General features: G+C 45.7%; 1 protein-coding gene across 14 annotated transcripts in view; it reads left to right on the top strand.

The window, feature by feature from the left end:
* Positions 1 to 14,073, top strand: part of FHOD3 (formin homology 2 domain containing 3) — a 471,816-nt gene that overhangs the window by 292,790 nt on the left and 164,953 nt on the right. For all 14 annotated transcript variants that reach the window (XM_058692315.1, XM_058692316.1, XM_058692314.1 and 11 more), the window contains 3 exons: positions 156 to 267; positions 7,169 to 7,263; positions 13,533 to 13,676. In XM_058692315.1, coding sequence (XP_058548298.1) covers positions 156 to 267; positions 7,169 to 7,263; positions 13,533 to 13,676 — 351 coding nt within the window. The remainder of the gene's footprint in view (positions 1 to 155; positions 268 to 7,168; positions 7,264 to 13,532; positions 13,677 to 14,073) is intronic.

Genomic DNA, 14,073 nt, shown 5'->3' with positions numbered 1-14,073 from the left:
ATAATTCTACTTCCTGTTTCTGAGGCACCCAGCAAAGGCCTCCGTGTGCTCACTGAGAAGAGTTCCCCGGCCAGAGCAAGTGCCGGGTGCCAGCCTGCCTCCAGGTGCTTGCAGACCATCCAGAGCTACATGTTGGTTTTCTCTTCTCTGGGCAGTTCCGCCTGGTGGTGAAGACAGCCCTGAAGCTGCTGCTGGTCTTTGTGGAGTACTCGGAGTCCAATGCACCTCTTCTGATTCAGGCCGTCTCTGCTGTCGACACTAAAAGGGGTAAGTGGACTCTATCGACCGTTGCATCAGGGCAAAAGTGTCTACTGCAGGCAGGCTTCCATTTTTAACATGTTCAAAACAGAACTGAGTGCAAACAATTGTGCAAACTCCCCACTGCAGGAAACGTATTTTTTAGAATAGTACATCTACAAAGATTAGGGATGGAACCTACTGTAACAGTGCCAAAAGAACCACACCAAACAAACAAAACACCCATGGGCTTGTCCAGGACAGGTCAGACCCTGAGCTTATGTCGTTTTATTTTTAATTTTTTTTTTTTAACATTTATTCATTTGTTGAGGGACATAGAGTGAGTGGGGGAGGGGCAGAGAGAGCGGGAGACACAGAATCTGAAGCAGACTCCAGGCTGTAAGCTGTCAGCACGGAGCCCGACATGGGATTCGAACCCACCAACCACAAGATCATGACCTGAGCTGAAGTCAGATGCTCAGCTGACTGAGCCACCCAGCTGCCCCAACCCTGAACTTAGTTTTATGCCCTGTCCCCACCCCCTCCACTGAACACATAGAACCAGCTCCTTCTCCCCTTTTCCCATCTTGTCCAGGTCACCCTGGTTCCTTTCTCCCCCTCCTCTCACAGCTGGTTTGTTGGCTCTGACCCTTAGCTGTTTCTTGAATCTTCTCCCCTCCTTCCCTCCATCTCATGCCCTTCCTACTGGGGGCCTTTACCATCTATCACTTGGCATCCCTCACCTCTGCTGTTGGAAAAGTCTTCTGAGACACAAATTTTGTCTTATTATTTCCCTGCCAGTGGTTTCCCCCTGCCTATAGGATTAGGTCCAAACCCTGAAACTGACCCTTCACCACCCAGCCCCTGTCCACCTGTCACCCACCTCCTCCCCCCTGTCCTGCATTGTCCCTTCCCTATCTCAGGTCCATCATGGGCACTCAGAGCCCCGTATGTCCCCTTCTCTGCTGTGTTGTTGCATTGATGTTTCCCACGACTGTGTGCCCGGCCTGAGGGTCTTTGGCTCTCCTCTTGGTTTCCAGGCTCACAGCTGCCCCATAGCATGTGGGCCTTCCATACATACTTGATGACAAAAAGGCCTTTGGATTTGGTTTAGTGTATAACATGCTGTGGTTCCAATAATATTGTGAAGCCTGAAGCTAAAATGTTAGGGGCTTTTTGTTTTGTCCTTTTAAAAACCTTTGGGGGGTCGTTCTCTCAGTAGGACAGTATTTACCACTATTATCATCCCCACTAAGACTCAAAATCAAAAACTTCATGTCATTTTTTTTCTTTTTATGATTATAACAGTAATACTCTCTGTAGAAAATGTGGAAAATATAAAGGAGATGATAACAAATCACCTCTAATCTCAACAGACAGAAATAATTGTTAACATGTTGGTGCATTTCCCTAGAGTTTCGTTTATGTGTTTCTGTGCATACACTTTATCCACAAATCGGCAGAGATACAACTGTCAAGAAGAAACAAGGGGCCTAAACTGCACTCTTTGATTCAAGCCATTTGTGTCTCTGGTTCTGCATTGCTCAGAGACTCACCTTCCAGGTGCAATAAAGTAGCTCACTAGTTACTTTGGAAGTTGGAATATCAGTTAATAAAAGCCATCTAGGGCCATAAATTGAGCTCCCATGCCTTTCCCACAAATGCCCAGGCAGATGTTAGCACCAGGCATGGCGGATCACAGGTTGTGTGAGAGAGACAAACCCACATGCATGGACAGGGGCCGTGAATCTGCAAGATGGATCCCAGACCAGGGCAGGCCTGTGTGTTTCTTTCTACAACAGCATGTTTCCATTGGGTGCCAGATTTTAAATCTCTTATGGCCGAGAACAGATTATGGGACCCACTGAGAATCCTTGATGAAGACAGTCAGTGGCTCAGAAACCAGGGTTTGTTTCCATTTAATGAGGTTTAGGGCCAAAGGTGGGTGTATGGGAAGATAGTGAGGTGGACCCTTTTATTGGTCCTTGGAAGGGTCATACTCCATCTGCCAATTATATCTGGGGATTACTTTGGGGCAGTTAATAGACTCCTTGTTATGCTGTCCTAGATTTCAGGTGACCCATGTACCATTCTCACGGAGGCTGCATTCAAAGGATAAGTCTTCTCATGGCCTTGGGGGTCCTCCTTTGGCTTCATTTAGTTGAGATCTTAGAGTTTCCTTTCTCGGACTTCACTTTGTATGAAGGCTGTCGGGGGGCGGGGCGAGGGGGCGGTGGATAGAGGAATGATCTTGAGGTCACCCAGGGCTTGGTACCCACATTTAAGACCCCATCTACCAGCTCAGCCCGAGGCTCTCTGTTCTCTTCATTGTCTTCCCCAAGACAAAATGATGGCCATCTTTTCCCAATTAAAAAAAAAAAAGGGCAGCTAATGGATTGTTTTCTCAACTTGATGGTCTGCCTATAAAATTTGTTAACTTCTTGGCAGCTACTGCCATCTGTCTGCTACTGAGTGCTAGCAGCTGGGAAAAAAAAAAAAGCGACACTAATGGAAAAACTCAGACATAGCATATCACGTGGTTCAATAGCATGTTTCTCTGTGGACATGTGTGGTCTTGGCCATGATTTTATAATGCATACATATAACATCATCCTATTTTACTGCTAGTAAAATTGTTCCTGAGCCCTGTGATGGAATGAAACCTATAAATATGTCAGGGCGCTCTGCAGAGAGAACCGTGACTTCCAGGTGTGTTTCCACCTCATAGGATTCGAAGCAGCCTTCTCTTTCCCTCTCAGCTGGGTGAAGGGCTGGACGGAGATGCCAGAGGTGACTGAGCGCCAACCGAGCATGTCCGTTTGTGCACGGGTTTATAAATAAGCCATAAATTGTACTCCTCAGAGTGGCTTCAGAGCTATTCCTCTGCGGGGTAGGGTGGAGAATGGGCGTGCTGAAGTGTAGGCTGGCATTTTGGTTTTTGTTCTTGGAAAAGAATTCTTTTGGATGATGAAAACTGTCAGATTTAAATAATCAGCAAAGAAAACCAGCACATAAGCTATGAGTCCTCAGCAGTTACTACCACCTACAGCAGATGAAGTCCAGAAAAAATTCCTCTGGCTGCTTTGTGAATATCATGCCTGATGCACGTAGGTTAACCAGTAGGGCTCGTCCTGTGAGTGTGGATGATTTGCCCTTTGGCCAGGAAGTAGGCCAGATGCGGGGCAGGGAAAAGAGCTGAGGGGTCATAGTCCATCACAGGGACTAATAAATATTGATGAGTTAAGGAATATTAAAAATGCCCCATTTGAGCCAGGCAATTGGCACATTTATCGGGGGGCTGGAACAAAAGGTGGGCTGGTGCCACTGTCTGGGCCATGGCGCAGGAATGCCCATCTGCTCAAACTGCTGGGTTCTCTCTTTTCTTGAATTGTCAGGTCACTTTCGCTTCCTAGTGGACAGGGTGTGGCAGGAAGAGAGAGTGAGTGTGTACAGGAGCCTGTCTTTGTCATTTTGCCATCATCAGAGACTCCCTTTCATCAAGATTGTCCCTCTGGGGTCGGCAGGAAACTGATGGAGAGAGCTCTGCCCCCGACCCCCACCTCCTCAGGAAGGTGCCCTTCCCTCTAACTAGATGGGTTCCCCTCTCCGAGGGCGGGGCAAGTGACCAGACTGGGTAACTTAGTTTGAAATTTCACTTACAAGTCTTGAGTCCCCCTAATTTGGGTCAGCACTGCTCTTGAAGAAGCTCTATTTTCATTTGAATCTGGTGTAATGAGATATGGCATAACTCCTAAATGTGTATCACACGTGATTAACAGGGAAAAAAATCCAGCCATCGTTTCAAGCCATCCTGTCTCTGACGTCTGCCCCAGGATACACTGATCTGTGATGAACTCCCAAAGCATGGTAGACAAAACTCCAGCTCATTTTTGTGGTTATTTATAGCAGAAGTATCTGTGTTACATGTGTTTGTCAGGCACATAGAAAGATGTGGAACATGCTGCAAGGACCTTCTGACTGAGTGGTAGACCAACTCTATGGGGCATTGTGCTAAATCTCTTTTTTGGTCGGGGAGCAGCTACCCTAGAGACCTAGGAGGAGAGTAAGGGGAAGAAAGTATTGAGTCATCCGTTGTGGGCTGGCTTCTTCTGGGTTGAGAGAGTAGCACTGTGGTTTGGCGGGAAAAGGGGACCTGCCTGGGAGTCCATGTAGAAGGCCTGTGCGTAAGCGTGAGTGTCACCATCACCCCCCAGCACCATGACGGGTACAGCTACTGACATTACGTAACAGATACTGTGCTAAGTATTTTTCATATAAAATCCGTTTATTCGATAAATATTTAAGTGCCAATGATGTACTTGAAACATCGGAGGAAAAACGGGCTCTTGTGGAGCCTCTACTCACAGAGCCAGTGTCTGGGGTTGGAGCTGGAGAGAGAAGGCAATGATTAGGGAAATTACTGTCTTCTAATATGCTTCGTTAGTGGTCAGGCAAAAGGACTAAGTGCTGTATCTCAGGAATTCTCCAAGGTTGATACGAATGCTCCTATTTAGATGCATTTCTTGAGACTGTTCATTCCGCTACTTTGGGGCTCAGTTTCTTTCTCTGTCCTGTGAAGGGATAAGATCATACAGTTGATGATTCGAATACAGGACAGCCCCCTACCCACACAAGCACACACACACTCTGTATGGCGCAAGCAGAGGTCGGTGGGGAGAGGGGTTGACCTGTACCATTTAGTTCCAGCAGGTGCGGCTCCTGGGGAAGCAGAAGCTGCTGGTGCTTCACATGGGCCACCTTGAGCCCTGCCAAGGCTGTTTTGTTACACCAAAATGTTTCCTCCCCTTTACCTTCTTTCTTTTACATCTTACCTATTTTCTGGTCCCCAAACAATCACAGGAGAGTTAGCACTCATCTCAACAGTGTAGGAATATATGCAACTTTCTGGACTTGAAATCGTTAAAAGGTAATCAGATGTCACAGCTGAAGAGCCCATTTTCCATTAAGTTAAGCCAGTGTTTGAATGTTTCATTATAAAGGACTAAAAGGTGTGCACATGGGTATGTCTTTATGGTCTGCCTACTCCCCTTTTCCCTCTAAGCCTGCCTCTGCTTCTTGGCCTTTCCTTCCCCAGGCCCTGTTTGGCCTCTTTGGCTCCAAGGTATGCAACCAGGAAGCCTGCTCTGGGCCCCCTAGTGCCATTGGAAATGCTTAGTTTCACTGCTGGTCTTCCTTTTAACCATAGGTGGATAACCCACTAGAACCTGTGTTTTATGCTGAGGTTGGGTGCCGAGTGTGAATAATACAAGTTGCACTTGTCCTAAACACAGCAGAAGCATTTGGAGTGCTCGAACAGTACCTGGACAGTGGGACCCAAGACCTACTGACACATTGATTGACTGTTATGAGGACAGAAACAGTTATTTTGCTGGGCAGGTGAGGACTTCAGAATAGTTGGATAGTAAAAATCAGCAAGGAGGTATTTTAGAAGTTAATGGGCAAAAGATCGTGGTCTTGTGTTTGGAATTGGGAAAGGTTAGGGAAACTTCCCTAGTACTGACCAACTGGGCAATTTTGGCAAAAGAGGAAGCTTTCTGTTCCCGAGCTAGGAGAGCCAGCAGACCTCCATATTAAGCTGTATCTGCATTTTTAACATCGTATAGTAGGTGCCTGTTCTATTTTTAAAAATTCTCCTACCTCCTTCCTTCTCGTACGGTATGCATTTGCCCTCCGGTTGTTTTAAAACTGCTCCAGCTTAACCCAGTTCATGCCCTCTCAGAGATCCTCATTTACTCTTCAGACATTTTATTGAGCTCCTATTATGGGCCAGGCACTGTGCTGACAGCAAAGAGGTGAGATAGATAACGTTGCTGACCTTGGGGAGCTTTGTTTGCAAGGCCAGGAAATCAGCTCTGACGTTACCCATCCAAGAACTAGCATTTGGAAGCTACTGCCTTTCCATTATATCAGAATTTACTTTTATCAGCAAAAATAAGCAATATCCCTTTGAGATTTGTTTAGAGAAAGCAGGAAAGGCTTCATGTTCCCTACCACCATGCCAAGGGTAAGGCAGTATTTCACTTCAAATGTTTATCTCTGACGTAGGAAATTGTGTCCCGTTTTGTGGTCGCTTTGTGACGTTGGCCTTGGCTTATCAGTCCTGAATGTGATGGGTTTTCCTGCCCTCTCCTGGAGCCAGGGACTAACCACCCCTGAGCCTTCACCTGCAGAGCCCCAGTGAAGTGCCACTTCTTGCCTCGGGCTCTCCTTGACCATCATCCCTTGCTGAGTGACAGGCTTAGCTAAATGGTTTTGCCTCTTAAATGCTTTTAGTCTCTGTTGAGGTGTGTTCTTGAGTTTATGCCTAAGTGTTCCACTAGATTATAAAGCTCTTGAAGGCAGGCTCCAGTAGACCCTGTTCTTTGTACCCTGTTGATGCTTAAACAGTATTTGTGCCTTGACGGAACACAGGTCATATACTTCTGTTCTTAAAATGTTTGCCAGACGGACGTTTCACTGTTACTTTTTGGGGTCCACTGTTGGAGTCAATATAAGGTTCTCCCACGTCCCTTTCCCTTGCGGAAGGTCAGAGCATAACATGCTAAGGGACATTCTGAGAGGATTTATTGAGAGTTTCCATGCTCAGAGAGTGAAATTCATTGGCTTAAAAAGCAGCACGTGAATGGATTTTTTTCAAATTACATATTTAACATAAAGGGAGCTTTGAAGCAAATTGATAACCATCCTGACATTAAAGAGTGCACATTTTCAAGTGGACGAGAACGATGTGGTCTGTTATTGCCAAATGAGAAGCATGTTCAAGTCCACCCTGAGGATAGTGTTACACTTTGAAATTTGGTGAATGAAAGACATTGTCATCATTGGGTGATGAGTCTTCGGATGAACTATGGTATGAGTTGGATAAGGAACATTGACTCGCTGTTTCTGATGATTATTGCTTTGTTCCTAGGAGTCACACCCTGGTCAAATATCATGGAAATCCTGGAGGAAAAAGATGGGGTCGACACAGAGCTGCTGGTTTATGCCATGACTTTAGTGAACAAGGTTGGTTGATGATTGTTAAGGGTTGAATTATGTCCCCTTAAAAGATATGTTGAAGTCTTAATCCCTGTGAATACCTATGAATGTGACCTTATTTGGAAAGAGAGTCTTTGCAGATGCAATCAAGGTAAGATGAGGTCGTTAGGGTGGACCCTAATCCCATATGACTGATGTCCCTAGAAGAGGAAAAGAGAGGTATACACATAGAGGGGAGATGATGTATGCACATGCATATGAGGAAGACAGCCATGTGTAAGCAGTCCGAGAGTGGAGAATACATCTCTTAGCTAAGGAATGCCAAGGATGATGCAAGGAAGGATCATCCTCTAGAGCCTTCAGAGAGAGCATGGCTCTGCTGACACTTTGATAACAGACTTCCAGTCTCAAACTGTGAGAGAACAAATTTCTGCTGTTTTAAGCTCCTAGTTTGTGGTATGTTGTTAGAGTAGCCCCAGGGAACTAATACGATGTGAAAATCTAAAATCTGCCCCCTGAGCAAAGACCACCCCCATCATGGTGGCTGGAACCATGGCTACGGTGTTCTTCTTTGCGAGAGAAAACCCTTTCTGCCCACATACGATGTGTGTGCATGGTCTTTTCTAACAAAACCAGAGAGATGGCAGTGAGAATTTTCTGACCGCTTTTCCCATCAAGATGTCCCCTTGAAAACATTTTTCTGTAAGAGCATAAATGAGCAAGTGTTACCCTATGAAAATAGTGTACAATCCAGGAGGAATGAAGGCACTCTTGTTCCACTGTGTATTGAATTCTGACTGCTGGGAGTGGGTCTCATTCTCCTTTTATGAAAGTGACATCACCCTTATGCTCTCCTCCCTCCCAACCCATCCCTCCTGGTCACCACCTGGCAGGGTAATATCAGTCTTCAGCATCCATCCCTAGAGGTGGTGCTGACCCCACACTGCCCTGAGCCAGCCCACCCTCGGGACTGGTGTCCCTTCCTCCTTATAACTGAGGTGGTGTGTGTGTTGGAGGGGTGTCTCCTGCAGATTGCTGTGCCCTAGACCCCAGGAATCTCACCAACCACCCCGTGGGCCTGCCTTCACTCCTCAAGCTGCTGGGTGCAGGCCTATAGTACCAGCTATAGTGATGGATGGTTCTTCAGAGAAGAAGACTGAGAATCTCTTCATGAAATATAACTAGAGAAACATTTCCCCTGATGCTGGGAACATATAGTAGAAAGCATTATGAGAAGTAATTTCTTCTAGATATTAAAATGTCATGCAAACTCTAAACATTAAAACAATGTGGTCCTGGCCCTTTCCTCGGCTGCTAGATGAAACAGACCTCACTTCACGGAGCAACTTACCCTAGGGTTGAAATCACTGGGGATGGGTTAGCTTCATTCATGACTGGGGAGGGGGTGTGCTAAATGGAAATAAACATACGTGCTTTGACCAATACCGAAATGAATTCCAGACAGATTAAAGAGTTGAATGTAACACATGAAACAGTAGAAAAAGAAGGAGAGGGGAAGATTAATTTGTTTCTGGTAGGTGAAGATTATTTTAATAATCAAACGTGTCAAAAATATTCCAAAGAGAAGGGCTTTTAAATATTTCACTGCATTAAGTTATAAAAGGTGTTATTTATAAAATGAAAACCACAAATAAAAGCTAAGGGCAAGCAGCACATTGGGAAATGGTTTGCAAAAAACAGGGCAGAAAATTATACTATTACCAATTTATCAAGAACCCAGTTGAAAAATGAAGGACATTAAATCTATTAAGATGAAAATAAATATATAGTAAAACAGACATTTCCTCCCAGGTCACATTGGCAGGGATTGCTTTTTAATGAAATGCTATTTTGTTGACAAGGACCCGGGAAATTCTAGTATGGTCGTGGTGGGGAATGGGCATCCTTTTCTGTAGGATAATCCTAAGAATTTTGTTTATGTTTTCAAAGAATTGGCGAGTATACCTTACCATGCAATTTTAAAGCAATTTTCTGTTCATTTATTTTTAAGATCAGGGTCATCTATTTCCTGTCCTTTTCAGTCAGTGACATTGGTTTTGGAAAATGTGGACTTAAGCAAAAGTGGAATTTTCATTCTTGGCTGGTGTTTCCATTGTCATGCTACCCATCCTCTTGGCGGAGGCCATGCTCGGGTGGTTCGATGGTCCTAACAGCGGGGGCGGGTGTGGCCATTCTGCCGGGCGCTGGCGAGGACCCAGCTCCTGTCACATTCTTTTTGGCATCAGATGGCATTTAACGTCCAGGAATTCCTCGCTTACTCTTTCTTTTCTGGCAGTTCTGTCTCTTCTCGTGTTAGTTCTGGCTCCGGGGAGGTCGAGGAACGTCCTATGGACAATTGCTCCAAATGTCATCCTTTCCTCAAGGTCAATAAACCACTAGAATCCACACTGGGTTTGTTTTCTTTTGCTGAATTTTAGTCATGTTTATTGCCCCAGTGAGCAAAATCTTCTGAGATCCCAAACAAACAAAAAAAATAAATTGAAATGTTAATATGGGTCTGGAAAAAATTCAGGCTCTGAAATCTGGGAAATTACTATATTGCTTTTCTAAGTTTTCTTTTAAGCAAATAAAAAATGGACTAATAATGTGGAATTCAAAACATGAACATTTTTATGACAAAACAGGGGCACTAAAGTTTAGCCTGTGTATGGCTCTGAGACTGACGCTTGCTCTCTTTGTTAAACAGAGACGTTAGTGGGGGATTTCCAAGATCCAGGCTAATCACCCCCACCAATCTTGTCCATACCCCTCACCCCATGTTATCAGATTTAAACGAGTATCGGAAAGTAACCCCTTCTCATCCTGTAAGCAGAAGTTCTATCATGCCCTCTCTCCAACCAGCTGAAGTCCCCGCAGAGCGAATCCCCCGCTCTGAGGGGCTCAGATATTGCCCACCTTGTTAGAACAGGAAGAGGTAGATGAGGGACAAGAGGTGTTACTGTGGGGCTGGCTTGCAGCTTTCAGGGAAGGGCTGGGATTCATGCTGAGTATTTGCCTTTATTTTTACATTCCTTTTATTGTTAATTACTGTACCATAAACTTTTAAAGAATTTAGCTGTGTGGGTTTTAACACTTGTATCGTGATGCATAACCTTCACAGTTAGAATGTAGAACATTTCCATCTCCCCCCAAATCTCTCTCAGGTTATCCTTTTCTAGTGATATCTTGATTCCCTCTTTCAACCCCTGACAACCATTCACTATCCCTATAGTTTTGTCCTTTTCAAAACATCAAATAGCCTCAGAGAGGATGTAACCCTTTGAGGCTGCCTTCTCTCAGATTTACCTGTTATCGGGTGTATTAATGGTTGCTCCTTTCTGCTGCTGTGTAGTATTCTATGATACAGATACACCACAACTTATTCTCCCATTGAAGGAGATTTGGGTTTTAACAGCTTTTGGATTTCACAAGTAATGTTTCGATGAAAATCTGTGTGCACAGGGTGCCTGGGTGGCTCAGTCGGTTAAGCATACGACTTCAGCTCAGGTCATGATCTCGCAGTTCATGAGTTCGAGCCCCGCGTTGGGCTCTGTGCTGACAGCTCAGAACCTGGAGCCTCTTTCAGATTCTGTGTCTCCCTCTCTTCCTCTCCCCTGCTCACTCGCTTGCATGCTCTCTCTCTCTCTCTCAAAAAAAAACATTAAAAAAAAATTTGTGTGCAGGCATTTGCCACACTGGTTTTATTCTGTAAGAAAGATTTGATACGACCAGTGAGAACCCAGGAGAGAAAAATAAAATGCCCTTTAGGACGGAACTTTCTCCTTCTGAGAGATGCCTGTGAAGATTGATGTGTCACAAGCCCTGGCAAGACAGGGTCTGAAAGAAATCAGGAAGGGGAGTCAGGAGTGTCACCTGAAAGTCAAGGCATCAAGAGACATTTGCCTCACGGACTTTCTGAAATGGCTGCCACGTCTTCCAGGAGGAGGTAATTCAGAGGCGAGGTGTCCGGGTGGAACTGGGAGAGGACAGGCCAGGGAGGGGTGGAGCCGTGGAACAGTTTGTGGAGATATTAGAGAATCAGCTGAAAATGGGTGAATGTCCTCTTCCTCTGCAAGTAGAGAAAAGAAGCCATATTTGTTTGTGGCAAAAGGCCATCTACCCCTGCAGCCACACATGAAAGGGGTTGGTATGTGGGCTTGGCTCCAGCCCAAAATGTCACAGTGGAAGTGACAAATGACCTCTTAATACCCTCACTTCCGGACCTATTTTGAGCAAGTCTCCCTGAATCTGTTCAGTTCTATGGACCTAATTGTTTATTTAATAGTACTCCACGTCCCCCCCCCCCCCCCCCCCCCGGCTGGCATCATGGTTGGACTTGCTAAGGCCACAGGAATTAGGTTCAGGAATTAGGTTCAGGAATTTAACTCCCTGGGCTAAGTTCTGTAAGAACTTTGGTTGACTCTCAGGGAAAAAAGGGAAGGGAACTGAGAGGTGAGGAGGCTTCTGTCTGCTTCATCGTGGCCCCCACACTGTTGAGTAGGAAGTTGTCAATCAAACACTAAATATCACCTCACCTGGGTTCCTCAAATTGCAGTCAGGGCATCTCTGATCACCAGCCCTGTCCTTGGCCTTGGGCCCCATTTCCACTTCCTCATCTTTTAACAAGTTCAAGGGTTTTTACTAAAACCAAAAGATGGATTGTTCTGATGATAGGATTCTTTGAACGGCTGCATAGTTTTTCAGTTAGCCTCAGGAGCCGGGGACAGCTCAGGATTGTGGTTGCCTGCTAAGGCAGAGGCCCCACCTCACCTGGCACCTGCAGGCGCTGGCGGGTGCCTTCACACTTGGCCGCTTGCCTGGGAGCACCTGTTTGTTATGGAGTCTGACTGGTTCACAGCCTCCTGTTCTGGGTCCTTGCTGGGGCCCCTGGTTAATTAAGCTCTTGCATTCTAGTTATTTTTCCTTCATTTCTGATCTCAACAGCACTGAGTTGTGTCCTCTTTGGTCAGCATAGAAAGGAGCAAGCCATTATTTGTGTTACGAATGGAGACATTCTTTCCAATGTTAATAGCCCCCAAATAGAAGTGTTGGAGACGTCGGTCTTAAGACAGTGTTGGTTTTTTCTTTTCCGAGAGTTCAAATAAGTTTGAAATCTATCTGTAGGGTTCTTGGAAATGTAAAGGCAGTGAAATAGGGAGTAAAAACCTGTGTTGGAGATTCCAGGCCAGAATAATTTGTGTAGAAGCATGAGTGTGTGAGGAGAGGCTAGGCTTTTGTCCCAGGTCGGCAGGAACTTCTTGTTCCCTCAGGCAAATCCCTTTCCTCCCCAGCTCTCATCTCCCTATTCCTAAGATAAGGACTTGCAGTAAATAACCTCAAGGTCCCTCCAGTTCTGAGCAGAAGCCTGCTCTGAGATCATCTTTCTTTTAAGAGACACAGAATTCAAAGAGAAGTCAGCTTCCCCCCACCTCGCCCCCTTTCGTGGGCTATCTTTTTGTCTCTTGGTTGCTGCTTTGAAATTTCTCATGTTTGCTTAAATTTCATAGACCAAGGGGAAGGTCTACCAAATTGAAAGAAAAAGGAATCATTAAATTGCTTTAACTCCAGCTGTTGGTAGATTGACCGTAACAGGAGTTTCTAATCACTGAGCATGTTAGGTAACAAATTACCACAAATTTAGCAGCTTAAAACAACACAGACTTATCAGCTCACAATTTCCATGGGACCGGTTCCAGGCACCGCCTAGCTGGGTCCTCTGCTCAGAATCTCACAAAGCTGTAGTCAAGGTGTCGACCAGGACTGGAGTCTGGTCTGAGGTTCGGGATCCTCTTCCAAGCTTTTGTGGTTGTTGGCAGAGCTCATTTCCTTGCAGCTGGAGAACTCATGGTGGCTCATTGCCTTCTTCGTGGCCAGCAGGATAATCTACTCGTCTCTGAGCTCCGGAAATGCCTAAACCTGCTTTTAAAAAGACCCACCTGATTAGGTCGGGCCCACCCACCCAGGTTAATCTTCCCTTTAACTCAAAGTCAGCTGACTTGGGACCTGAATGATACCTGGAAAATCTGTTCACTTTTGCAATATAATGTAATTTAACTCTGGAAGTGTCCTGCTTACGCTCAAGGGGATTAGACAGTACCTGTATACCAGGGAGTGGGCTCTTGGAGTGCATTCTGCTACCACCCTAAGAGTTTTTTTCTCAAATGATCTTGTCATCTGTCTTGCTTTGTCCCATAGAGTTATAATCCTGGCTTACTGGCTCCCCTGCAAAAAAATGCTTTGAAAGCCTTGAGACAGTCCCCTAAGACGTGTTTGTGTCCTGTTCTTTCTTCATCCAGACGCTGTCAGGATTGCCAGACCAAGACAGCTTCTACGATGTGGTGGACTGCCTGGAGGAGCTGGGCATTGCGGCCGTGTCCCAGCGGCACTTGAACAAGAAAGGGACCGACCTGGACTTGGCAGAGCAATTGAACATGTATGAGGTAACGGCACACTCCTTTTGTATGGCATTGCCTAGCTTGGACACACGCCAGAGGCTGAGATAAACATATTCTAGACCGGTTGTCATGAGTGTGGTATAGCAGCGTCCACACCACCTGGGAGCTTCACAAAATGCAGGTTCTGGGGCCCCAGCCCAGACCCCCTGAATCAGAGGGTCCAAGAGGAGGTCTGGCGATCCATGTTGTGGAGGCCTCCCGGTGTCTCTGGCCATCCTCAAATGTGAGAACCCCTGATGGAGGAGACGCAGGATCACTGGCTTACAGTTAAAGATACTACCCAGCTTTTCCCTTTCTTCTGCAATCTCTCTTGCCTCGTTATGGGGTTTTATGGTCTATTTGCTATTTAATGCCACTGTAAGGATGTAAAAATTGAATTTTT

This window comes from Neofelis nebulosa, chromosome 11, assembly GCF_028018385.1.
Source record: "Neofelis nebulosa isolate mNeoNeb1 chromosome 11, mNeoNeb1.pri, whole genome shotgun sequence".
Taxonomy (NCBI): Eukaryota; Metazoa; Chordata; class Mammalia; order Carnivora; family Felidae; genus Neofelis; species Neofelis nebulosa.
This window is presented reverse-complemented; position numbering and strand designations above follow the sequence as displayed.